This window comes from Schistocerca cancellata, chromosome 2 (genome assembly GCF_023864275.1).
Source record: "Schistocerca cancellata isolate TAMUIC-IGC-003103 chromosome 2, iqSchCanc2.1, whole genome shotgun sequence".
NCBI lineage: Eukaryota > Metazoa > Arthropoda > Insecta > Orthoptera > Acrididae > Schistocerca > Schistocerca cancellata.
Window position 1 is genome coordinate 1,123,588,197 of NC_064627.1, and position 25,525 is coordinate 1,123,613,721.

General features: G+C 41.8%; 1 protein-coding gene and 1 pseudogene across 1 annotated transcript in view; both read right to left on the minus strand.

Moving 5' to 3' along the window:
- Positions 1-14,528: 14,528 nt before the first annotated feature.
- Positions 14,529-25,525, minus strand: part of LOC126150146 (uncharacterized) — a 79,742-nt gene continuing 68,745 nt past the window's right edge. The window contains exons 2-5 of the mRNA XM_049915856.1: positions 20,891-21,023; positions 15,385-15,525; positions 14,966-15,094; positions 14,529-14,734 (exon numbers count right to left, since the gene is read on the minus strand). Of these exons, the coding sequence (XP_049771813.1) occupies positions 14,621-14,734; positions 14,966-15,094; positions 15,385-15,525; positions 20,891-21,010 (504 nt within the window). The 5' untranslated portion in view covers positions 21,011-21,023 and the 3' untranslated portion in view covers positions 14,529-14,620. The remainder of the gene's footprint in view (positions 14,735-14,965; positions 15,095-15,384; positions 15,526-20,890; positions 21,024-25,525) is intronic.
- On the minus strand, positions 16,513-16,630 carry LOC126164160 (5S ribosomal RNA; annotated as a pseudogene).

Sequence of the window (25,525 nt, forward strand, 5' to 3'; positions counted from 1 at the left end):
GCATTCAGCACACAAGTAAGTAATCATAATAAAAGTCTGACGTGGCTAAGTCAAACATTTTGGGCAAGAGAATTAATTTAATTACACTACACGCAGTAGACGAGCTCTGAACTTGCTCTTTGGAGATACGTGTAGCTATAGTTTTATAGTTATTCTGTTGAAACTTCTCACATAGCGGATCTCCCTTCTACTTAAATTTAAACATCCTAGCTTTATTTATTCGTCTACTTAATCTATCTTGCTTCCTTAATTTCTAACACAAAAACCAGAAAATCATGAATTTCAACTAAAATTTTAATTTGTGAGATCCAGAATACTGTTTCTACTAAATTATTATGCAAAAGGAAACTAAATATAAATTTTTAAGTTTCTAGCTCTTTTCTGTTGCGCCAATGATTTTTACAGAAAAACATCCAAATTTTGAAAATGTTAAAGTTATTGAACTGATATCCAACACATATTGATTTTGTATTACTCCTGACATTCTAGAAACGTTTCATGTTATTTACTTCATTTTAAAGTATTGCGCAATATTTATGACGTCAGAGCTAGTTACAGCGGACTAGGCTGGCACACAATGGAAAGACTGATGTGAATTTTATAAGGCGTGAGTAGGCTGCTTCCCCACAGGATACGGTGGATACCGCGTTTCAGCAGTGCCGAAAAGGCTGTGCCGACAAGCCACGCCCCAGAAGACCCCGCTCGATTACCTTCCCTCACAATAACTAACAGGTGTAATACGTTTGTTTTTCAAAAACAATTTATAATGGATCAAATCAGACTAACAGGTGTAAATTTACAACCATATCACAATGATCTGCAAAACTGAAACACTGCCTGAAGATTGGAAAACTGCAATAATTTGCCCCATGCACAAGAAAGGAAACAGAATAGAATGTGTAAATTACAGAGGAATCAGTTTGCTGAACATAACATACAAAATCCTGTCAATGATCATTCTGGAAAAACTTAAACCTTACTCAGGAAACATTATCCAAGATTACCAGACTGGATTTCGAACAAACCATTCCACAAATGATAATATGTTTACTATACGACAGACCTTTGAGAAATACTGGGAATTTAACAAAAACATCCACTGTCTCTTCACTGACTTCCAGCGAGCCTATGACAGCATCCACAGAAGTAGCCTCTACAAAACTTCACGAGAATTTATTATACCCATTAAAATCATTAGGATGATACGACTGTGTATGGATGGCTCCCAGGCAGCAGTTAAGTTCAGAGGATCCATATCCCCCAACTTTCCAATTAAAACAGGCTTACGACAGGAAGACGCTCTTTCGTGTGTCCTCTTCAAGCTAGCATTAGAGAAAGTGGTTCGGGAGGGTAATTTCCATCAATACAGTGGTCTCCGATTCGAACACAGTGAAGTAAAACTCCTGGCTTATGCAGATGATACAGTGTTGCTGAGTGAAACTGAAGAAGAATTGACAGACATGTACAGATCTCTCTGACACAGTGCTAGCAAAATGAGGGTTTTGATTAACCAAGAGAAAACTGAATATAGGCCGAGTCATAAACCCAACTCCTTACACCGAAATTGAACAATATTCTTAATTCAGAAAAGTTCTCCATTTTAAATACCTTGGATCAAGTTTCAACTGTAAAAATAGCATAACAGTGGATATAAGTGAAAGAATAGCTTCAAGGTCAAGATGTCTGTACTCACTAAGCAACCCACGCAAAAGTAAAGTTTTGTCAATCACCACAGACATGAAGATATACAACACTATTATCTGTCCCATAGTACTGTACGGTTCAGAAAGCTGGACGCTTACAAAGAAAGAAAGAGACAAACTGAATGTTTTAAAAAGAAAAGTAATGACAAAAATCTGGGGACCTGTGTTGGAGAATTCGAAAGAACAATCAAATTTATCAGTTAATGAAGCAACCCACTATCATCCAGAAATAAAAAGTAGCAGACTGCAATGGGCTGGACATGAGGCTAGAATGGAAAACGACAGAGTCACCAACAAAGCATTTGAAAGAACTCTCCAGGCAACAAAACCATTGGGCCGAACCCGTGCAAAGTGGAAACATGACATAGAGAAGGACATCGCAGCATTATGAATTTCCGCAGGGTGGAGAGAGGCTGTGAGAAATAGAAGGCAGTGGTCTACGGGGTCTGTGATAGCTGAGAAGAGAGAGAGAGAGAGAGAGAGAGAGAGAGAGTATACGCTCCGGGAGAACAGGGAGATCTGGGAAAAACAAAGGAATTTTTTTGAATTCCGCGAACTTTTTCATTGTTACAGTTAATTTTTTGTAATTTTGACTATTAAGAACTGATATTCTAACATAGAATTTTACTTTCGTCCGGTACTGCAGAATAATAAAGCAGCAATAAAACAAACGAGAGAATAACACAAAAAAACTTGAGTTGCAAAGAAAATACGCCATTTACAACAACAAAACACAGGGCACACACCATCGTCTGTCGGCAGCAAAATGTGTCAAAGACTTTTGGACGAAGACTGCTGTACTTCGTAACAACAAACTGCTCTCGATGAGCGTGACGTCACAATGATTTACATTTCTAACTGGTCGTGGGAAAATATTACGAATGGTGGTTTGAGAAGCGTTACTTTAAACGTAAATTACCTTTTATGTGAGATAAATTATGTTACCTGAATGTGCGAGGAATTTCTTAAATCGCGGAGCATTTGACTGTTATTCAAAACTTAAAACTTTGTTAAACAGCCATCATCATCATTTAAGACTGATTATGCCTTTCAGCGTTCAGTCTGGAGCATAGCCCCGCTTATACAGTTCCTTCATGATCCCCTATTCAGTGATAACATTGGTGCCTCTTCTGATGTTAAACCTATTACTTCAAAATCATTCTTAACCGAATCCAGGTACCTTCTCCTCGGTCTGCCCCGACTCCTCCTACCCTCTACTGCTGAATCCATGAGTCTCTTGGGTAACCTTGCTTCTCCCATGCGTGTAACATGACCCCACCATCTAAGCCTGTTCGCCCTGACTGCTACATCTATAGAGTTCATTCCCAGTTTTTCTTTGATTTCCTCATTGTGGACACCCTCCTGCCATTGTTCCCGTCTACTAGTACCTGCAATCATCCTAGCTACTTTCATATCCGTAACCTCAACCTTGTTGATAAGGTAACCTGAATCCACCCAGCTTTCGCTCCCACACAACAAAGTTGGTCGAAAGATTGAACGGTGCACATATAACTTAGTCTTGGTACTGACTTCTTTCTTGCAGAAGAGAGTAGATCGTAGCTGAGCGCTCACTGCATTAGCTTTGCTACACCTCGCTTCCAGTTCTTTCACTATGTTGCCATCCTGTGAGAATATGCATCCTAAGTACTTGAAACCGTCCACCTGTTCTAACTTTGTTCCTCCTATTTGGCACTCAATCCGTTTATATTTCTTTCCCACTGACATTACTTTCGTTTTGGAGATGCTAATCTTCATACCATAGTCCTTACATTTCTGATCTAGCTCTGAAATATTACTTTGCAAACTTTCAATCGAATCTGCCATCACAACTAAGTCATCCGGATATGCAAGACTGCTTATTTTGTGTTCGCATATCTTAATCTCACCCAGCCAGTCTATTGTTTTCAACATATGATCCATAAATAATATGAACAACAGTGGAGACAGGTTGCAGCCTTGTCTTACCCCTGAAACTACTCTGAACCATGAACTCAATTTACCGTCAACTCTAACTGCTGCCTGACTATCCATGTAAAGACCTTTAATTGCTTGCAAAAGTTTGCCTCCTATTTCATAATCTTGTAGAACAGACAATAACTTCCTCCTAGGAACCCGGTCATATGCCTTTTCTAGATCTATAAAGCAGAGATACAATTCCCTGTTCCACTCATAACACTTCTCCATTATTTGCCGTAAGCTAAAGATCTGGTCCTGACAACCTCTAAGAGGCCTAAACCCACACTGATTTTCATCCAATTGGTCCTCAACTAATACTCGCACTTTCCTTTCAACAATACCTGAGAAGATTTTACCCACAACGCTGATTAAAGAGATGCCTCTGTAGTTGTTACAATCTTTTCTGTTTCCATGTTTAAAGATTGGTGTGATTACTGCTTTTGTCCAGTCTGATGGAACCTGTCCCGACTCCCAGGCCATTTCAATTATCCTTTGTAGCCATTTAAGACCTGACATTCCACTGTATTTGATGAGTTCCGACTTAATTTCATCCACCCCAGCCGCTTTATTGCACTGCAATCTATTGACCATTTTTTCCACTTCCTCAAATGTGATCCTATTTCCATCATCATTCCTATCCCATTCTACCTCGAAATCTGGAACATTACTGATCGCATTTTCACCTACATTGAACAACTCTTCAAAATATTCCCTCCATCTGCCCCAGGCGTCCACAGGATTCACCAGCAGTTTTCCTGACCTGTCCAAAATACTTGTCATTTCCTTCTTACCTCCCTTTCGAAGACTGCTAATTACACTCCAGAATGGTTTTCCAGCAGCTTGACCCAAAGTCTCCAACCTGTTTCCAAAGTCTTCCCACGATTTCTTCTTGGATGCTGCAATTATCTGTTTGGCTTTGTTTCTTTCTTCAACATAACTTTCTCTGTCTACCTGGGTTCTGGTATGTAGCCATTATTGATACGCCGCCTTTTTCCTTTTACAGGTTGCCTTGACTGTATCATTCCACCAAGCTGTTTGCTTCATCCTACTTTTACACACTACTGTTCCAAGACATTCTTTAGCCACTTCTAGTACTGTGTCCCTGTACCTTGTCCATTCCTTTTCCAATGACTGTAATTGACTACATTCAACTAACTGGTACCTCTCTGAGATCGCTTTTATGTACTTGTGCCTGATTTCCTTATCCTGAAGTTTCTCCACTCTTATCCTCCTACATATGGACCTGACCTCCTGCACTTTCGGCCTCACAATCCCAATTTCACTGCAGATTAAATAATGATCAGTGTCATCAAAGAATCCCCTGAATACACGTGTGTCCCTCACAGCCTTCCTGAATTCCTGATCTGTTATTATATAGTCAATGACAGATCTGGTTCCCCTGCCTTCCCAAGTATACCGGTGAATGTTCTTATGTTTAAAAAAGGAGTTTGTGATTACTAAGCCCATACTGGCACAGAAATCCAAGAGTTGTTTCCCGTTCCTGTTGGCCTCCATATCCTCTCCAAATTTACCCATAACCTTTTCATACCCTTCTGTTCGATTTCCAATCCTGGCGTTAAAATCCCCCATGAGCGGAACACTGTCCTTGTCCTTTACTCTAACAACTACATCACTGAGTGCCTCATAAAAACTATCCATCTTATCTTGATCTGTCCCTTCACAATGCGAATATACTGACACAATCCTAATTTTCTTGCTAGACACTGTCAAATCGATCCACATCAGTCGTTCGTTTACATACCTTATTGCAACTACACTGAGTTCCATTTCTTTCCTGATGTAAAGCCCTACACCTCATTGTGCTATTCCTGCTTTGACTCCTGACAGGTAGACTTTGTATTCTCCTGCTTCCTCTTCTTTCTCACCCCTTACCCGAATGTCACTAACAGCTAAAACGTCCAGCCCCATCTTACTTGCAGCCTCTGCCAGCTCTACCTTCTTCCCAGAGTAGCCCCCATTGATATTAATAGCTCCCCATCTCATTACCATTTGTTTGCCAAGTCGTATCTTAGGAGTCCCTGGTTTGTCAGAGGTGGGACTCCGTCACCTCCAAAGGTCCGAGGCATTTTGCTCTGACTGTTGCCAGCTTCATATTTAAAGTACCAGGGAAGCAGGTTGCTAGCCTTACTTGCCACGAGTCCCATTGTGTTTTACCCCTAACGGCTGAGGGACTAACCGGTGGATTTGGTAGTCTTTGCCGTATGAGAACAAAGGTGACCACGACTCAGAATATGTCCGAGATGCCCAGCCTTATTCCTTAAACAGCCACCTAGAAAAATTTCGGGCCCCGAAGACCAGACGTTTACGCCATTTTTTTGAAGATAACTTTTCTATGGAAAAGTGGAAGTACTCGACGGAACATTTATTCAGCCAAATAACCAACGAAACGTTCGGTGCACAGCAGTGACATTTGTAATATTGCTTGTCAGAAATACTCAGCTACTGCAATTTGAGTTGTGCTCTTAGGATCCTGCCTTACCACACCCACGAAAAAAAAAATCCATTTCTGACAACCAATATCATGTGTGAAAGCTTAGCTTTTCTTGTACCTACGCTTTATGTATATTAATTTAAAGCATTAACTTTTTGTATTTGTGTGTTCGCGCTACTTAAGTGATATTATTGAAACTTCCTGGCAGATTAAAACTGTGTGCCCGACCGAGACTCGAACTCGGGACCTTTGCCTTTCACGGGCAAGTGCTCTACCATCTGAGCTACCGAAGCACGACTCACGCCCGGTACTCACAGCTTTACTTCTGCCAGTATCTCGTCTCCATCCGTTGAAAAAAAAGGAGGAACGGATCAAGATGTCCCCCAGCGACATTTTCCAGCAAGCAATTAGAGTAATGTGTACGCTTAACCTTGTCCGCTACTTTTATTTGCTGAACAACACTCACACGGTACGATTTCGTGCGCAGCTCGTGGTCGTGCGGTAGCGTTCTCGGATATAGCAATACCCAAATTTTGAAGTCCGTAACTCCATTGGTTTCAGAGTTTTGAATTTTTGTATGATTTTAATGGTATTCTTGAAAACCTACTTCCGATACTCCACAATTTTCACATGCCAGAATCTGTAGGTACATTCGCAAGACAAACTTCAACAGTTCTGTGCATTCATTTTATGAGAAACTGCTTTCAGTGTTTATTTCAAATTTCAACCTCAAATTTTCTTTAATTATCGGTACGTTAATGCATGGAAGTATATAAACATCAAGACTACTTACAACAATATCGGAAATTTGGAAATGTGTTTTAAGTTCCTATGGCACCAAACTGCTGTGGTTATCGGTCCCTAGTCTTACACACTACTTAATCGAATTTAATGTACGCTAAGGACAAACCCGCCCCCCCCCCCCCCCCACACACACACACACACACACACACACACACACACACACGAGGCAGGACTCTAACCTCGGACATGGGTAGCTATACAAACCGTCGCAAAGACGCCCTAGACCACGCGGCTACTCCGCTCGGCTGCAAATGTTTCATTCAGATTGGTTAATACTCATGATAAAGTTGGCACTGAGTTTAGAAACAGAGAAAAATAGATTTTACTACAAGAAAAAAATAACCATTAAAATTCATCATAAAGTTTTCCCCTCCTGCTTATACAAAGATGCTTCTCGTAATTTGAAGATTTGAATAAAAATCTACTCGGTGTTCTTCAGGCAGAAGTAGAAATGTCTGATTGTAAACCAATGCTTATTTCCTTGGAGATTGTTGATTCTGTTGAACAAGACTTCAGTGTGCTCCCTAAATTTATATTTACTAAGTTTGTATTTACTCAGTTAACAGACTTCCAACAACAGACTACCAATTGTCTCGCTTCAGTCTCCTGGAAATTTTTGCGACTTGTTTTTCCCAGTTCCGAGTAAAGATAGTTCTTTTTATGGTGACAGAAATCAAACATCTTTTGAATCTGTGCCGCAACACCTTACGTAGTCGGCGTTTCAAGCACTTCTTAGATGTACATGTAATTCGAATACAGTCGACTCGTTTTGGGATTTAACAGTAAACACTCGAATGATGTAAAATAGCCATCAATTTTTTTAAAGAAATTGATGTTTCAGGGTGGAGTGTCCCCTTAAAATAGAGATAAGCTGTTTTTGAGGGATTAAAAGCAACATGATCGGGTTAGGAACTTCAAAGCGGTCAGACACATTAACTACCCGTGCAGGCTGCCTCGTCTATACTTTTATTAAATACGATGGTGTCTTGATACGATTAGTGTTCTGTTAATGTGTTTTAAAACTTTAAACACAAAGGGACATTTCAATTTACAACATTACAATAAGTTTCGTACAAAAGATTATGGACACTTGGAACGAGAAGCTAATGTGCAAAAATTAAAAAGAAAAAATTCTTTTAAATTATATGACAAGAATACTAGTCATATGTTAGTGGAGAAATAAACGTCTCAATACCTTTCCCAACATTTTCTCTATGAAACACTGAACAGACAAACCTATAGTAAGATCAATTTACCATATTGTTTTTTAACTTCCAAATGGTTACACAGTTCCGCTGATTTTTCGGGTTATGTCGACACTGGAAACGGCTACAGCTAGAACTTTTACACTTGCATTGTAACGTTTGTGAGATTAGTTTCATAGGTAAATCATTTTTTTAAGCTTATGTTTCCTGAATGCAACTCTTCGCGGCTTTACAAGTCCGCAGATTCTGTTGTGTATGTTTTGACTTACATGTACACGCTGCTTTCTCACGCAATAAAGAGAACGAACTCCACCCACAGAAGCTTGTGACATTCCCTAGGCCGATGTACTACTTTTTAACATCCCCTCTGCGGTATGTCAAATCGTAACTTACATCGTACTGGACCCCTTGGACTGTCTGGCACGGTAAGCGGTAGATTTACAGGGGTGCGTGGCAGGTCCTCTTTGTGACTTACCTGCGCGGTGGCAGAGTAAGCAACCTACGCACTTCCTCCACCTGTCATCTTACCTGCCCTTACCTGCAGTTCAGCCGCTCGTACGTTACTCGGCGCCCTGTGGATTCTGGACTTAGCAAATACGTCGTACTAAGGGTTTCGAGAGGAATTTCGGTGCTACTAAATAATGCAACGCACCTATGATAAGAAAAATTCTATAGCCTCAAAATCCTCTGACAATTTATTACAAATAAGTTGCAAAATCGTAGTTTGCACGCCAGAATCCAGCCAGATAGCGGACAGACGGATATGTCCCTCTCAAATGGGTTTTAGACAACTGTTGGATACCGGTTGCATTTTGGTGTCGTAGTCTCAATCAGGCTAATCCCAACTGCGATCGTATTAATATAAAGCACTGAGCTTCCACGCTGGTCTTTTAGTGCTCAAGCCCAGGATCTCGTATTACCGGATGCCTGGGAACTCTGTCTTTACTTATACTTGATTCCCCGCATAAAAATAAGCATGATCATAACCAATTGGCCATAATGATCATTATCAGGAAACAAAAACAGAATTTGTAGCAGGAGCGAGCACAGCAGTAGACTTACCGTGTGCAATGATTCGTGTTGTGGCATGCACTGAGCTTTGCTCAGTTAACTATTGGCGTCTATACCTCGATAACATTAAGCTATACATTTATTCACCATCGTCATAAGTTCACCGCCTAAGCGAAAGTTACTTTGTCACTGTCTTAAGCATATCAAGCCACAAAGTAAAGCTTAGTTGGTAATCTTTCGGGAACGCAACCGCTGGTCATCCGTACTGCACCCCGGTCTAACCGCCAGTCCTCAACAGTGGCGAACTATGCGCTCCTTCTTCCCCACTAAACCGCTTGTGACGTCAGCCACCACCTCTGCCCTTAAAACACACGCATTTCAATTTATACTTTCTGTGCTAATACACTTTTGATCTCCACTCTTCTGCAAGTTTTAATCTGGCCCTCTGCTCTAAGTTTTTGCCGACGAACTTTTTTTTTTATCCTTCTGCAGCCTCTGGTCGGACCAGTCCACCTTCTCCAACCCCAAGGGGTGCCCGCCTGCGGATGCTGCGTCGTATTTCTGAGCTACCCCTGGCTTTTCTGTGTCCTTCCGCCTTCACGTTCTTGCAAGTCACCGTGCTGGCCTACGGAGCACGACTCGGCTCTTATCGTAACCCTTCGGCACGCTACCTCAGCTCTGGCTGTACGTCCGTCTGCCATCCCGCTACATCCTAATCGGCGTTCGCTTGATTAAGTAAGACTTAATAGTATTGCTTATCTGATGCGTGGCCATTCGTGCACAGCACATTGCCGCGTTTCAAGCTCACTCGCAGATTTCAACTTAAGACCTTGTCTTCAAATTAGCATTACTCGCAAAGTCGTACCAGACATTGATTCTTTAGTGAAAACCAAAAGAAGTAATATTTGTATTCTGTGTTTCAACGTTCAAAAAGAAATGCTAACCAAATATAAATCCTTCGATTGAAATTTCGTCCTTAAACGGACGTCATAAGGTTGAAACAGTTGTAAGAAATGCCATATTCCTTACTTACCTCGCTCCCGTTCTTTCCATCAAGAAGAAAATATTGAAATATGTGGAATTTCCCTGTCAGTTATCATTAAAACAACGGTCTTAAAATATATTTGCCATGAAACACGTTAATGAACCAATGTGAAGTGCTTCATGGTTGATTCTGCCGAAGTGAGTTTAGGCCAGCTCACATGAGCAGGTGGGCCGAACTGTCAGACTTCTTGGTGTGCCTGTACCTGTGAAAAGCCAGTAACCCCGTCCAAATGTTCCAACATGGAGGAGCGCTGCACCACACACTACACTCCCAGTACCTAAGCCTTTACGACTTCAACCTGCTTCCTAAGATGAAGGAAGGACTTCATGGTATTTGCTTTTGAACTGTCAGAGCGCTTTCGAACTCATCGGGTTATACACAGTGGGTCCGCCGCTCGTGGTCTCGCGGTAGCGTTCTCGCTTCCCGAGCACGGAGTCCCGGGTTCGATTCCCGGCGGGGTCAGGGATTTTCACCTGCCTCGAGGTGACTGGGCGTTTGTGTTGTCATCATTTCATCATCATCCAGGAAAGTGGCGAAATTGGACTGAGCAAAGGTTGGGAAATTGTACGGGCGCTGATAACCACGCAGTTGAGCGCCCCGCAAACCAAACATCATCTATACACAGTACTGGTGCGTGGAAGATTTATTTATTGTTTGTATTTTGTGAATAAACAGTTGCCACTTAATCGTTGCAACACTCTCAATTTCAGTGGACGCAGAGGAGTGGAGATTCATCCGGCGCCCGGCGCCCGGCGCCCGGCGCGCGCCCCCCCCCCCCACATGTGGATGGAATGCATAGAAGCCTTAAGAACTTGTGTAATATAAAAATCATTTCCACGTTCTTAACAGTGGATTGTAGATTACCCACGTAACTTAACAGTTTATGCTCGGGCTTAGACCACGGAAAGAAGAGAAGCAGAGTTTCTGCAGTTAAGAACTATGTGAAGTGAAACCGACAATTACAGCTCTTCCTTTTTGTATCTGAAATCTAGCATCATTTTGAACGACTTATTTGGTCAGACGAAATGTTAACGGTAAAATTGCACTTGACAGTTTAACAGTGCCAGTAGCTCTCGCGTTGCGTGCCAATGTTAGTAACAACCCCCGTGTTGAAAGATGAGAAAATAAGACTCAACTAACCAATTAAAAATAGTCTCTTATTCCCCTCCACATTTATGTTCCAATCTCCAAAACCAGGGGATCGATTTCAACCAGACTTCGTACGCAACCATCACTTTCCAGAAATAGTTGCTGTGCGAATAAGAACCACCTACCCGTCAAAAGGCAGGTGGCGGGAAAGACGAGTAGCCCACTACGCGCTAATAGCCATACTTTAATCATGCACTGTTTTTAAAAAGTACTTTATGACTTTGAACTAACTTCAGACACTTTCAATTCTTTACGTAAGTTTCTCTCTTTGACAACTTCCACAAAACGAGGGAGAAAATAGTGTACTACTTTTTCTCTGCCCGTGCAGTAAAACTGCCACGTGTATGATTAAATCTGTTTTACTACTAACGACTCAACACATTTCACAAACAGCCACATACATCAGTGGATGTTCCTGCAAAATTACGTCATTGTACAGCGCACACAGTTCAGGAGATACGGCGTCATGAACATCAGGGTGCGTGAACATCAAAATGCAGACTGAAATTCACTAGAGATAAATGTGAAATCTGTACGAGGGTGTATTAAAATTATGCGAAATACATTCATAAATTTAGCCAACGTTGTCTTTGCAGTACAGTCATCTGGTGCAATGTTTATAATCAAGGGTCGAGATCGCAATACTATTTGTTTATTTAACGGATTCGGCTCATGTTAAAGCCATCTTCAAGATTTTTCGCCCCCTATGTCTGGTGCTGGTGGCGCCTCGGTTTTCTCGTGATACCACGAAAAACCATCGAGCCGCCAGCACCAGCCCTAATGGTAAGGGAGGGGGGAGGGAGTTCTGAAGATAGCTTTGACGTAAGTCGAAAATGGCAAATCAAATGAATATTGAAGTTTCGACTGCTTATTTTATCCTGAAACATGTTAAATGCATTTGACATGTTCGTACAGTAACAAAGCCACGTGTAAAAAGCTCATTTCAAGCCCCTGGAACGAGGTCCACCAAATTTGGTGCACACAATTTACGAATCGGAAAGAAATACTGTGGGGGTTTGTTCAAGGATCCTATTATTGTGAGCATCAGAACGAAAGGGATGGAGGGAGGGGGTGGGGGGGGGAGAGAGAGAGAGAGAGAGAGCTGGAAGAAATACGTATCTTGAGAACAACCTGTACTCAGCTTCTTTGGAGTCTTCGACAAATTCAGAAGTAAGACAGTATCTCAACTACTGAGCTATATTTCACGCTACGCTGCGCATCAGGTTAGAATGGCATTCTTACTTTAGTCTTTAGATCCTTTGGCTTCGCGAACGTTCCTAACAGACCACGATCTATGCTACAGATCAATGTCAGCTCTCATCTTTCACGAAATACGATAAACTGGTAACGCAAATTCCGTAATTATATGTCAGTAGAAGTTACTCTGGCGTTGTCTATAACGGAAAGAAATACAATCCATTCTCATCTCCGTCTAAAGAAATCACTTATTTATTTGTTACCCGTTACTTCCATGCAATTTGCTACGACCGGTGTCAACTACTTACTGACAAGAACAACACAAGCGCCGACGATATCGTAAGTGCAATTCACCATTGAAAACAGCATAGAACAGCGTATATAGTATTACAAATTTCAGACAAAAGTACTCAGTTGTTGCGTTTCGACATTCGTTTGTCTTTTCCTGCTTCCACAACAGTGAAACGAAATACGCATACTTAAAGCATACTGGGTGTTGTGGACAAAGTCTTATTGAATTATTATTCAGAAACGCAACCAGAGATGCGGAAAAAAAAATGTTCGGTAGGCGACTTGCTTTGGGTTAATGCCCTTTTTATTGTACCGAACAAGGATTGCAAAGTCGCTTAAGTTCAATTACGAACTTCAGTGCGTCTTAATTTGAGACCAAACATTTGTTTTTTGTTTTGGTTATTTTCGATACATTTAACTCTGCAAGTCTCAGCTGGTTCGCCACTGGGTGTTAGCCCCAAACCTGCCTACTGAATTAAGATACTTGGTTTTCAACTATGGCTGTATTTCTTCATCATGAGACGAAAGGTCAGCAAGCAACGATCAGGTGTGATGGTTCCTTAATACGTGAAGTTTTGTAAGAAGTGTTAATTCCTAACCGAAATACCTAACACTGACTTTTTTTGTGAATATTGCTTACGAAAGTACGGACAATTCGAACTTTAGTATGCATTAACCCTTTCCACCCTGAGAGAAAATTTCTTAGAAGTTTATCTGATAGGTACTAGTTTCTGTACTTTATGACCTCTGGAATTAGGCAAAAATACTGAAAAATTTTCATGGTGATAGTTTGTTCAAGAAGTCACTAGGACGATCATGTTACTGAAAACATTTATAATATCCAAAAGTCACTTCATGCACGTGTCTGGATACCTTACGAGTTACATGAAATATTCTAAGCCTAAGATCATGCAGGAATTGCCTTGAACTAACGAAATATAAGAAAACATTGTATTTAGCTCAATGAGATATGGCTTTGTATTCTTGTTAAAGTTTGAAATGATGTGTTGCTCTCTGTTGGTCACAATACTGAACAGAAGAACAGCCAAACGGAAGCTGTGAACTAGCAGAATTGTTGCAGTCTGGAGTTACACAGGAAAGCTATGAAGCTGAGCCACCACAAACATGAAATAGAATCCGCACAATAATGCAGGCCAGGGTGGAAAGTGTTAAGAAACTTATACCGGGTTCCGTATCAACTTTGTCGTTTCAGAGTCGATCATTCTGTCCCTAACTTATTTTGTGGAATACCGGTGCTAGGCTCTTCAAGTATGGTTGCTCTTATCGTCATTTGGCTTCAGATTTTTCCTTTGTGGAAGGAATGCATAAACTATTTTGGGGACTCGTAGGAACACGAGGAAGAGAACGAAGTTTAATTTCAATGAATTTTCATATAGCTATATTAATCATATGTAATGGCGGCCATACAATTCTTAACATTGAGACACCAATACTCACTACTGATTGGCAATTCACATATGTTTGGCAGGTACATCACTCTTTAGTTTCAGCTTTTGTATGGACTAATGTTCGGAGAAAAATGAAACGTCTGCAATTTGTTTTTATTTTAGAAAAACCTGTGGAAGAAAATTGTCCATGCTGCCTGCTGTCAGCTTCTCTAAAAGCTGGTTTCCACATGTCATTAGGGGGTATACCATTTCATGGAAGGTTAAAGGCTGTTAATATCAGCACCTTTATTTGCAGTTTACTGTATTTAGAACCGTTATTGAGTAAATTACAATGCTGGAGAGTAGATTTAAAAAGACAACTGACTGGCGATCGACGTGGTGAGACGTGACAGCAAGCGCTAGATTTTAGGAGGAGGGTGGCAGGGTGGCTGCATGGGCGACATCATGCTGCCGGACCGACAGCCTCCCACGTCCAGGCTCAGCCTCACGCAGTGGCCCCGGTAGGTGTACATCTGCAACATGAAAACCAGCCGCCGCAGTCTTAAGCTGTCTCGCATTTAAGCCTGCCTCGGGCTCGAGTTTGTTCACGGAGATGCGAGAAAAATTTATGAGCAGTGAGAAGCGAAGCGCTCAAGCTCTCAGCATATATAAGCAGGGAAGTCTAGTTAAGATTGGATCAGGCACAGTGGACAGAGCTGCAACCGGTGTTTTACACACAAATGCGACCGTGCAGGTGTACTTACCGTTTGAACTGGAATGGAGCACGTCAATGGAGGTCTCGTTGACCATACTGAGCTAGCCGTGGAAGTTTCTGCGGTTGCCTTCACTTCCAGAGTTCTTGGCACATCCTGATGTTCTTCGTCCGTTTGAGGCTGCATAAATAACGTTTCAACATGCAATTTGTTACTTAATAAAAATTTGTAAATTGTGATAAGGTGTATGGGACCAAACAGTAAGGACAAAAAACACTCGCGCGCTTGCCCGACGGAGGTCTAACCTCCGACTGGTGGGGGACGGGGGTGTCTTAATTATGTCTATAGGTGTTAAGAGAGTGGCCATTTAGACCTCATACTGGACAGAAGTTTCGTGCATAAGCCTAGAAACTTAACACCACTGTATACCAACAGTTTGGCGTCAGCAGTTAAACAACGTTAGCCCTTACCGCTTCGTCCGAAGAGCTGTCGTCATCGCACTTCACCCTTTTCATGCAGAAACCTTCTGAAGGGCCTAGACGTGCGGTTTCTGAAGTAAACACTTCTACGGTCATGGGCTGAAGCAAGATTCTTCGGTGCTCTGAGAAGACCTGATAAAACAAAAGATAAGTTAAACATAGATCTTGAAACACGTATGTATTCAGTGTATTCATTAACAGCGATGGCGAGGCATGACAGAATCTCTGACCAGAGAGTTATTTATCGTTGGTAGTCTGCGCTTCACCGCGCGAGTGAACAGTTGCTAGTTGCACTCAGTCCGAGTCTGTTGGAGCAGTAGTGGTAGCGAGAGGACGGTTGTACTGAGCGGGCGTCGGCGGCGTGCTCTCCCTCCATCTTTGGTCACGGTTCTGGACGAGGTATTTTGTTATAGAAGGTAATGAAGCAGCATTGCTCTCAGCTAATAATGTATGGTAATTGTAATTTGTTCAAGAAATGCCCCAATAATTTCGTTTTCAAAGCAATCGTTTTTAAGAAAAGAATCATTACAATTAAAACAATATTTCCTATGCTTTTCCTCCCTGAATCAATTTATCATATTAAATATTGCACGGGGCCTAAGGTCAGCGCAGCTCCCCTTATAAAATTTATCAGGTTCATTTTAGCTTTAATTTTGTGGGGACTTAACATTTTTGCACATTTTGATTATCATTGAGTTTTATTATTGCGGGAAGTTAACATTTGGCACTAGTTGCAATTCTATTCAATTGTTTTCATTAGCATTGTCATTAAATATTTTTCTTGGGAGGTTACACTTAGCACGATGATTATTATCATTTAAAATATTTTCATTCATTTTTTTGTGGGGAGGTTACAATCTTACGTGCCGAATTGGGGTTCATGTGCAAGTTAGTGAAGTTTCAAGAAGGTAAGTGTACGATGTATGGCCCATCGGGACCATCTGACCGCCGTGTCATCCTCAGATGAGGATGCGGATAGGAGGGGTGTGTGGTCAGCACACCGCACTCCCGGTCGTTATGACCGTTTCCTTTGACCGGAGCAGCTACTATTCGGTCGAGTAGCTCCTAAATTGAGCATCACGAGGCTGAGTGCACCCCTAAAAAAAAAAAAAAAAAAAATGGCAACAGCGCATGGCTGCCTGGATGGTCACCCATCCAAGTGCCGGTCACGCCCGACAGCGCTTAACTTCGGTGATCTGACGGGAACCGGTGTATCCACTGCGGCAAGGCCGTTGCCTTACGATGTATAACATAGCAGATTAACCTGAGTCTTTCCACGCAACCGGGAGTAGAGTTTTTTGTTCTCACACCAATAGAGCCGTCTCTGGGGCATGAGCTGGATAGCATGCGTACAATGTCGTTATGGGTACTCCCCATGAATCTGAAGACAAACCAGATTTATTCCAATCTTTCGTGTCTGTAGAGAGATCCATACAGTAAAAAAAAAAAAAAAATCTCTAATTCTTCATGCTTTCCCGGCGATCTGTTGACATCTTGGATATTCGGGAATCCAGCCGGATGTTCGCGTCGTTCTCGCACGATATTTCAACAGCGTGCCTCGCTGTCGTCTTCAGGTGCTACCTGAGACTGGTCCTTGGGTGAAAGAGATGGGGCCCCTCCACGCCTGCACCAACGTGGTGACCAAACCAGAAGTTCTGTCACCTCCGTAAACATGTTAGTTACCTAGTAAGTGGATCACAGGATGCTGTGCTGTGATGTTGTCCGTGCGTCTGGGTAAGGCTACGCATTAACACGGTCCATCACCTTGGGTCGATCGAGTCCAGTATTTATGCCTGGGAGGAGCTGGGCGTTCCCTAATCGGTCCGAGCCAGGTGGAGTGTTCCATCTGTGGTCCGCGCCCGCCAGACTCTGCTTCAACGGACCCCTCCAGTCGCAGATGTTCCGACTGCCGTCGGCGCCCTTTCTGGCAGTCCTCAACGGATGTGGTTATCATCTGAGATGTGTCACACCCGGTCTGAGATGTTGGTACTCAATTTTTATTACGTAACAAGTTGCACGTTTCCAGTGGAACTCATAGTAACAGTCAGGAGATAGAGTACCCAACATCTCAGACCGGGTCTGACACACCTCAGATGATAACCACGTTGAGGACGGCCAGGAAGGGCGCCGACGGCAGTCTGAACATCTGCGACTGGAGGGGTCCGCTGAAGCCGAGTCTGGCGGGCGCGGACCACAGATGGAACACTCGACCTGGCGCGGACCGATTATGGAACGCCCAGCTCCTCCCAGGCATAAATACTGGACTCGATCGACCCAAGGACCAGTCTCAGGTAGCACCTGAAGAAGACAGCGAGGCACGCTGTTGAAATATCGTGCGAGAACGACGCGAATATCCGGCTGGATTCCCGAATATCCAAGATGTCAGTAAAAAATCTTGTTTAGTATCTGAAATACTTTTTCGAGATATAACTTTTCCCTGGAACAAGAGATGTTTCCGGAGTTACGAAGCTAAGCTAGACTAATGAATTCATAATGCACTTTTAACTATAGAAAGATCCAGTTCACAGACATCTATTTTTGCAGACTGCTTTCATAACAATAGCTGCTGACATAATAGGCAAGTATTTCCGATAAATACAAAGAAGTTAACGACATTAGTTGCCAGTGGGCACTGATTTACGTTAAGGGGAAATAAATTTCTACTGGACGGGATTCTAACTCGGGTATCTCGATTGTCAGGTAGATCCGCTGACCACCTCACCATAAGGAAACGGTGACGGTTGTCAAAACTGAAGCGATTTCTTGTATTTGAACTCGACATGGGGTGTTTGGTGAATATCTCTGAACATTCGGGCGAGATCTTTAAGAAGACCACTGAATGCATTAACTTACGAACAACCGTTCGTCAGTGCCCATGGGACGTGAAAAGTGAAGATGGTTCAAATGACTGAGCACTAAGGGACTTAACATCTGAAGTCATCAGTCCCCTAGAACTCAGAACTACTTAAACCTAACTAACCTAAGGACATCACACACATATCTATGTCCGAGACAAGATTCGAACCTGCGACCGCAGCTGTCGCGCGGTTCCAGACTGAAGCGTCTAGAACCGCTCGGCGATACAGGCCCGTGAAAAATCATTCGGGCGGATTGGGAACTTATCTGGTTTCATGCACAGAAATTGCAGTAGTATTTACTTATTTATAGTTTATGCAGTAAATATTGACTTGACACCCGTCTAGAAGTTGTTTTGAAGGCAGTGAGGCCTTTTCAGTTGAACCTTAAACACTTATCTTATTTTTTCCAACTTTCACAATCTACTTCCAACTTAGAGTTATGCGGCCGTTGTTTGGCAGGCATTTGATCTTTCTTTACTGCTGCTTTTCCATCGGGTGAGTGTCCATCAAAACAGAGTGGAAGGAACTGACGGCAAGAAGCTGATTGAGGTAGCTGAACTAAATGACGGAGAAGTTACAACCTGCCCCGCTGCACTTGCTTTAAGAGAGATGTTAATTGTAAACCAATACACTTATGTAAATCTTTTGTTCAACACGCAAATTATACAGGCACACACCAGTTTATGATTCCTGGCCGAATGCAAGTGAATCACGTTAGAAATTTTTTTTTAATCGTTGAAGCTAGTCTTTTTATCACTGTCCGCAGTTTATGCAGCTGTATTGCTAGTACGGACTTTAATATGACTGTTCTACAAATTTTAAGGATGATGAAACTAGATAAAATATAAAATGTAAGCAATTTGAACGAAACGTTCATCATTACTATGACAGCGTTTTTGAAAAGTGAAGAGTTGCAATCCGTAATTCTGAGGAACATGAAGCTGAAGCGCTGGTATGTTATCAGGGCTAACTGTCCGGACACACTGAGGTAAGGCAGTAGCTTCCGAAATGAAGTTATGGAAGAATCTGAATTAATGAGGAAAGGGTCAGGGGGTGGTGGGGATGGAGAAAGGGCACTTTTGTCAGGCTTTTGACATAGCGGGGACATATCCAAATACTGTCAGAAAGGGAAAGTCTGAAGGTCTGAAGGTCAGTGGTGGTATGTGGAACAGATACCTTTCGAAGCTAATGTCAATGATACACTAACATCCTACATTAGCACTTTAAAGTGTTACTTAATGCAACCAACTGCGTCGCAGCAATGTATCATTTTTAATTTATTTTCCAGTGATCGAATCCCAGAAAACCACCTATTTTTGAAAAAGATTGAACGATTTATTAGCAATAGTGCTGTACGAGGTAACTGCTCTCGCTATGTCAGATCGAACTGGACTTCATCACTGATATTGTTTAACAGTTAAGCAAGATTACTGAAGTTAATGAACTTACTACGAAGGAAATCATGGATAAGAATGTTTTATGTTCTAGTTATTTCTTTGCGTTGGAGGCTATTGGTTTGGTAACACGTTGATTATGCGCTATGACACGTAGATTTAGGTTTTTAGAAGTTAAACTTTGCAACCTACATTCTCATTACTACGTGAGATCATTGTTTCTATGGAATGTACGTCGTTTGTGGCATTCAATCTCATGATTATTCGTTAGCAAGTTTCTCCACTCCCAATGACGACTGTACATGACCCCCAAAAGCAATATAAAGTTGCAGGGGGTCGACAGAAGCGTACGATCCCACGCGTCGGCTTTGAGCCGTGACGTAAGGGTGTTGTGTGTGACGTCATGACGGCGCGGAGTTTGGTTTGAGTGTGGCTGTCTCCAGTTCTATCTCTTGAGATTTTTTTTTTTCAATTTAAAAACGCTTATTACTTACTTTAATTATCAGTTTCCTCCAATTTCTGTTTTAGTTTATTATATTTATCTTTGTGATCTGTTCGTTCTATCCCGTGAGATTTTTTTTTAAAGAAAAAACACTAATCAGCTACTGAAGCATCTTTATCTTCTATGGGTTGCAGTGGTTACGACCCTTGGGGAGGTGGGTGGGTATTCATGCATGGCTGTCTTCACTTACACGTTGTAGCTACGCAAGGCGTCTAAATTTGTTTATATTTAGTTTGCCCCCTACCCAAAATACCCCATTTCCCGCGCTTGTCCCGTTAGTGTCATTAGGCTTCTTGTGGAAAGTGTGTGTTTTTGTTTCCGCCATATTTGTTACGTCATGGGTCAAAGCAGACGGGCGGGATCGGACGCTTCCGTAGTACCGTTGCAGGTAATTGAGCCGTTTTCGGCCAAGTACGAGCGCTAGGAGATAAGATTAAAAGTTGATGTTTCTTAATGTGCCATTGCTATAGTCACTGACTTCCGAGTAATGAGTATTCTGAAAGTCTAAGCTCAATTTTTACTCATTTGATGGGATATACGTAACTACAGGACTGTAAGTTATTTGAAATTCATAAATTGACGTTAGACTAGAAACTTTGCTATTTTAAAACGTACGAATTAATATTTCGTAATTTTAACTGGACAGCCTAAGACTGAAGTGGGAAATCTTAACTTTTCTAAGCAGCTGTGGCCTTCCAGTGTGCTTCACCGTAACGAACCCTTGAAAGTCAGCCCTACTTTACCTCGCCTTTCTGGATGGTGGGTTCCGTGGGAGAAGGCATCTTGTTATTGGATCCGTCGGCACACTCCAACTCAGGGAAGGCGCCCGATGCGAGGAGCAGCAAAAACACCAGAGGACCCATTTTGCTTGAAGTCCTGCGTGAAGTACGAAACAGTTTAGAAGTTGTTCAGCCGGTGAAAGTTTACTATTACGTTATTTAATCGCGTAAAAATTGCTATCTGAACCTTATCCGCTATGAAACTTCCTCTTTTTGTTGACTTACTACACATTGAATGCTCCCGTAATTGATAAATTTTTAACAATTGCAAATAGAAAAATTACAAACAGCGTATCATTTTCACGCATTCAAAATTAACACAAATTCCACTGTGAAAATGCTTAAAATCAATTACAGCGTCAATTTTAACATATTTTCTAATTTAAGACTACGAATTATTAATTCACCGAGAGTCATCAAGAAACAGAACAGGGAGAATAAAAAAACATGCAATGGAAAAAAAAACACATTACTTCTATAATTTCAATGCGGTTGTGAACACGTAAAACAAAAAGAACCTACTATGCAGAATCTTGTCATTACTGCGAGGATTTTTATACTGGTTTAGAATGAAAGATGTTGAAATGAGCAATATATATCGCACTTTGAGTTGGAATAGTGGCTGAGGAGATTTTTAATACACTAAGGATCTTACCATGAATTAGCTAAACTAACACTGATTGGTTGGTTGTTTCGGGGAAGGAGACCAGACAGCGAGGTCATCGGTCTCATCGGATTAGGGAAGGAAGGCGGCCGTGCCCTTTCAAAGGAACCATCCCGGCATTTGCCTGGAGCGATTTAGGGAAATCACGGAAAACCTAGATCAGGATGGACGGACGCGGGCTTGAACCGACCTCCTCCCGAATGCGAGTCCAGTGTCTAACCACTGCGCCACCTCGCTCGGTAAACTAACACTGACCCTAAGCATATTTGTATCATCAATCCACTGCGGTAATGAATCTATTTAAAGAACGCTTTGCTTGTAAGAGGAGCGTATGAAATTAATACCAATAACAAAGTCTTAATTACGATTTGTTTCTTACTTTACACAGACGAGAGCTCTAAAAGCAAGCATAAACACCGACACCACACTTACTGTACACGTCTCTTCCAATGCTGAAGCAGAGCAGGAACGTAACACAGCGTGGCCTGGCCACACTTCTTATACCCCACTTCCCTGAATTAGAAGTTCAGAAGGTGTCGCTACTCAGGCAGAGGCGCCGCCGGACGGCCATCCAGAGAACTAGACCTGCTCCAGCCGCAGCAAACTGGTAGTCCGGCCAAGCTAAGCGGGACGCTGCGTTCGACGCCGCACAGGTATACAGTTTTTCTCTCGTACTGAAACGGTATTTGAACACACAATGTTAAATAAATATTCCTACATCTTTTGTTTCGGTTATCTACAATGATTTATCTTACGCTGTTACAATGCAAACTCTCAACGAAAGTACGTCCTGTTTGTACGTGTCGTGGGTTTGGAACTCCCAGTAATACCCCTTTCGCTTCCGTATGTTTAGATTCATACTACCTTTTGTGCCGGCCGAAGTGGCCGTGCGGTTCTAGGCGCTACAGTCTGGAGCCGAGCGACCGCTACGGTCGCAGGTTCGAATCCTGCCTCGGGCATAGATGTGTGTGATGTCCTTAGGTTAGTTAGGTTTAATTATTTCTAAGTTCTAGGCGACTAATGACCTCAGAAGTTAAGTCGCATAGTGCTCAGAGCCATTGACGACCTTTTGTGAAGTTTCGTACACAAGTGATTAGAAGGGTTCGTCAGATTTATTTTTAAACATACTTGTACTCTGTGAATCTAAAGTTCATCGCAGAGGGTAGTTTTTATTGCACCACGTATTGAGACTCCTTCCCAAATCAAATGTATATGTGTGTGTGGGGGGGGGGGGGGGTGGGGGGAGACAACAAAGGTTATTCATATGGCACTTTGAAAGCTAAAACACAATCCTAGTTCCCTGTTCTTGAAATTTTCAACGTGGTTTTCGAAAGATACTCTTCTGCCATTAGGCAAGAAAGCGCTTGCCCTGTAACATCAATGTTTATTGAACGTGCAAGTTTAAGTAATCTTTCGTAGATGACTATAGTTTCTCATTACACTAACAAAAACTTAAATACTGTGATCTCTTTTGACTGTAAAACTATTTACGAAAACCACTACTGCAGCTGCGGCCGTTATGAAGTGAAGTATTCCGAAATTGTTTAAGTACGTTGAAACTTATAAAAATTTGTGATGTGTATGTATGTTGTCACGTCCGTATGCTGTGTATTTTTGATGTGTATATATGTTGTCACATCCGTATGCTGTGTATTTAATGTTATCTTGTACATAAAAGATAACGTTAGATACCCAGCATACGGATGTGACAGCTAAACACTCCAGTATTTTTTGACACGCAGTAGTCCATTTAATAACCGTCACACAGCTGAAAGTGCGACAGTTAATTTTATAAATTAATTTGTCTGACCACGGTGTCTTTAAAAGAAAAAACTACAGATCTTTTAACCCCAGCTACGGGAAGTTAATCAGTAAACAGAAGACTGTCATTCGCTTTGCCAGCAACTGAGTTCGTCGTAATTGCACTTCACATTGCTAAATATTTCATCTTAAATGCTTGTGTAACATAACTGACATTTTACTCCGTTGCTTTGTCAACGATTACTTCAAGTTTCACCGTATGCCGAAAGACGGCAATAAATGGTACCTAACACCACCTCGGACATTAATCTAAATAGGTATGTCGATAATGAGGCACAGACGATACTGTTAGTTTGCAGATGGCTATCCAGAAAATGTCCTACGCTGTGTCTGTCAAGGCGGCTTCAAACCAACTGCGAGTCTGACAAGAAATGTCATTCGAACGCATCCAGAATGAATCTTTCTCTCTGAAACGATGTGTACACTGCTCAGACAATTAACTTTTCATAACTGGGTTTCACAGTCATGTGAAATTTCTTGTAAGACATGTTTACGCTAGTAACTTAAGCTTTTTATATCCACTATTGCAATTTCGGTCTTAGGCCATTATAAAGTGCAGATGTTTTGCCTTGTATAAAGTAGACATGGCTTAAAGCCAAAACAACTGCACTTGATAATGGCCTAATGCCGAAATTGCAGTAGTGGAACTAAAAAGTTTGTCATTGGCGTAAACATGTCTTAAAAGACTGTTGTCACATCGAAGTTCTGACGGACTGCTGTTGCTTTCTATAGACAATGACTTAACCAAGATATCCAGACATTACCCACAACCCGCCCCCACAGCTTCCAAAAGGATTAACTGGAATACGGAAGCTGAGATGCTGGTTGTGGGTAATGCTGGCGCAGCTGAGTTGGTAAAAACGTTGGTCGTGAAAAGCAGTCGTCCGGGATTGAATCCTAATCCGGTTCGGCACAGCGCACAATTTTGTTTGGAAGTATGAACACGTGCTTCAATATTCTCCAGTGTGTTTTGTCTTAAGCCGGTCTGGAAACACCGAAGCCCCTGGAGTGTTAAGATTTCCTTGTGATGCCTAACGTATACGTATTTGGAAAAATCAGTGTTTTTAGAACCTATGCTGATTGCCTCAGAATATGACATAGATTAGTTTATGATGATATCTCGTTGTCAAAATATTAAAACACATCAAGGGTCATATGCACCAGTCGTCGCAGTATGAGATCTGAGTGCGAATCAAAAATAGGTGTGTTAATAGTAGCAAATACAGTGCTGTGGCAGGCCCCAACAATGTCCCAACATAATGCAGCGACTTGTGTACATGACAACATAAGTCTCCTAATATTCCGACGACATGTCATTCAGACATGTCGGTTGTTTAATGAGTGTTTCTCATTTGTCCCTGACAATAAGTATAAACTCGAAATCGCGATAGTGAGAAATAAGTAAACATTAAAAAAATTTAATGGCGGCAATTTCATTGAAAGGTTCATTACGAAGGAAGAAATGTGGTTCAGTTGGGATTTATTCCTTGTGCGTGGGTGCAACTTACGGTTCTCTGTCTGCATGAATATTCCGCAAGCTACGTTATGGTGCGCGGAGGAAGGTTCTTAGTGCACAATTACCATTTTACCCCACACTCCCCACCCTACGACTTTCTTGCTTCATCCACGAATGGTGCAGAAGGTGGGCTATTGTAATCCTGCTTGTGGCCATAAGTAATGTTGCTGCACTCTTACCAGTATTCTCCTTAAGGGGTCTAAAGTCAACGAATCTTACGAATCATATGATAAAATGTAATTGGGTTTGCCAAAGTTAAAATGTTGTCCGTAAAATGAAAATAAACCTGAACAAGTGGTTGTTGGTGCCGATTTTTTATTGTCATTTAGTAGCTAGCTACAAAACAAATCGTGGATTAGTAGTAATTGCTGTGACCTACATTGTTAGAAGCTTAGTAATATCAACAGCATGACACGTAATAATACGTAACTACAAATTCTTCGGATCTTGAAACCTAATTACCATACTTTTTTTTTTTTGAGCTACAAAGTTACTTCGCGAGGCGTTGCTACCGTTGACCAGACTGAGAACGAACTGGCTGAAATTGTGGTCAGTCTTGTTTTGGATCTTACGCGATTAGCGTTAGCCGCTCCAACGG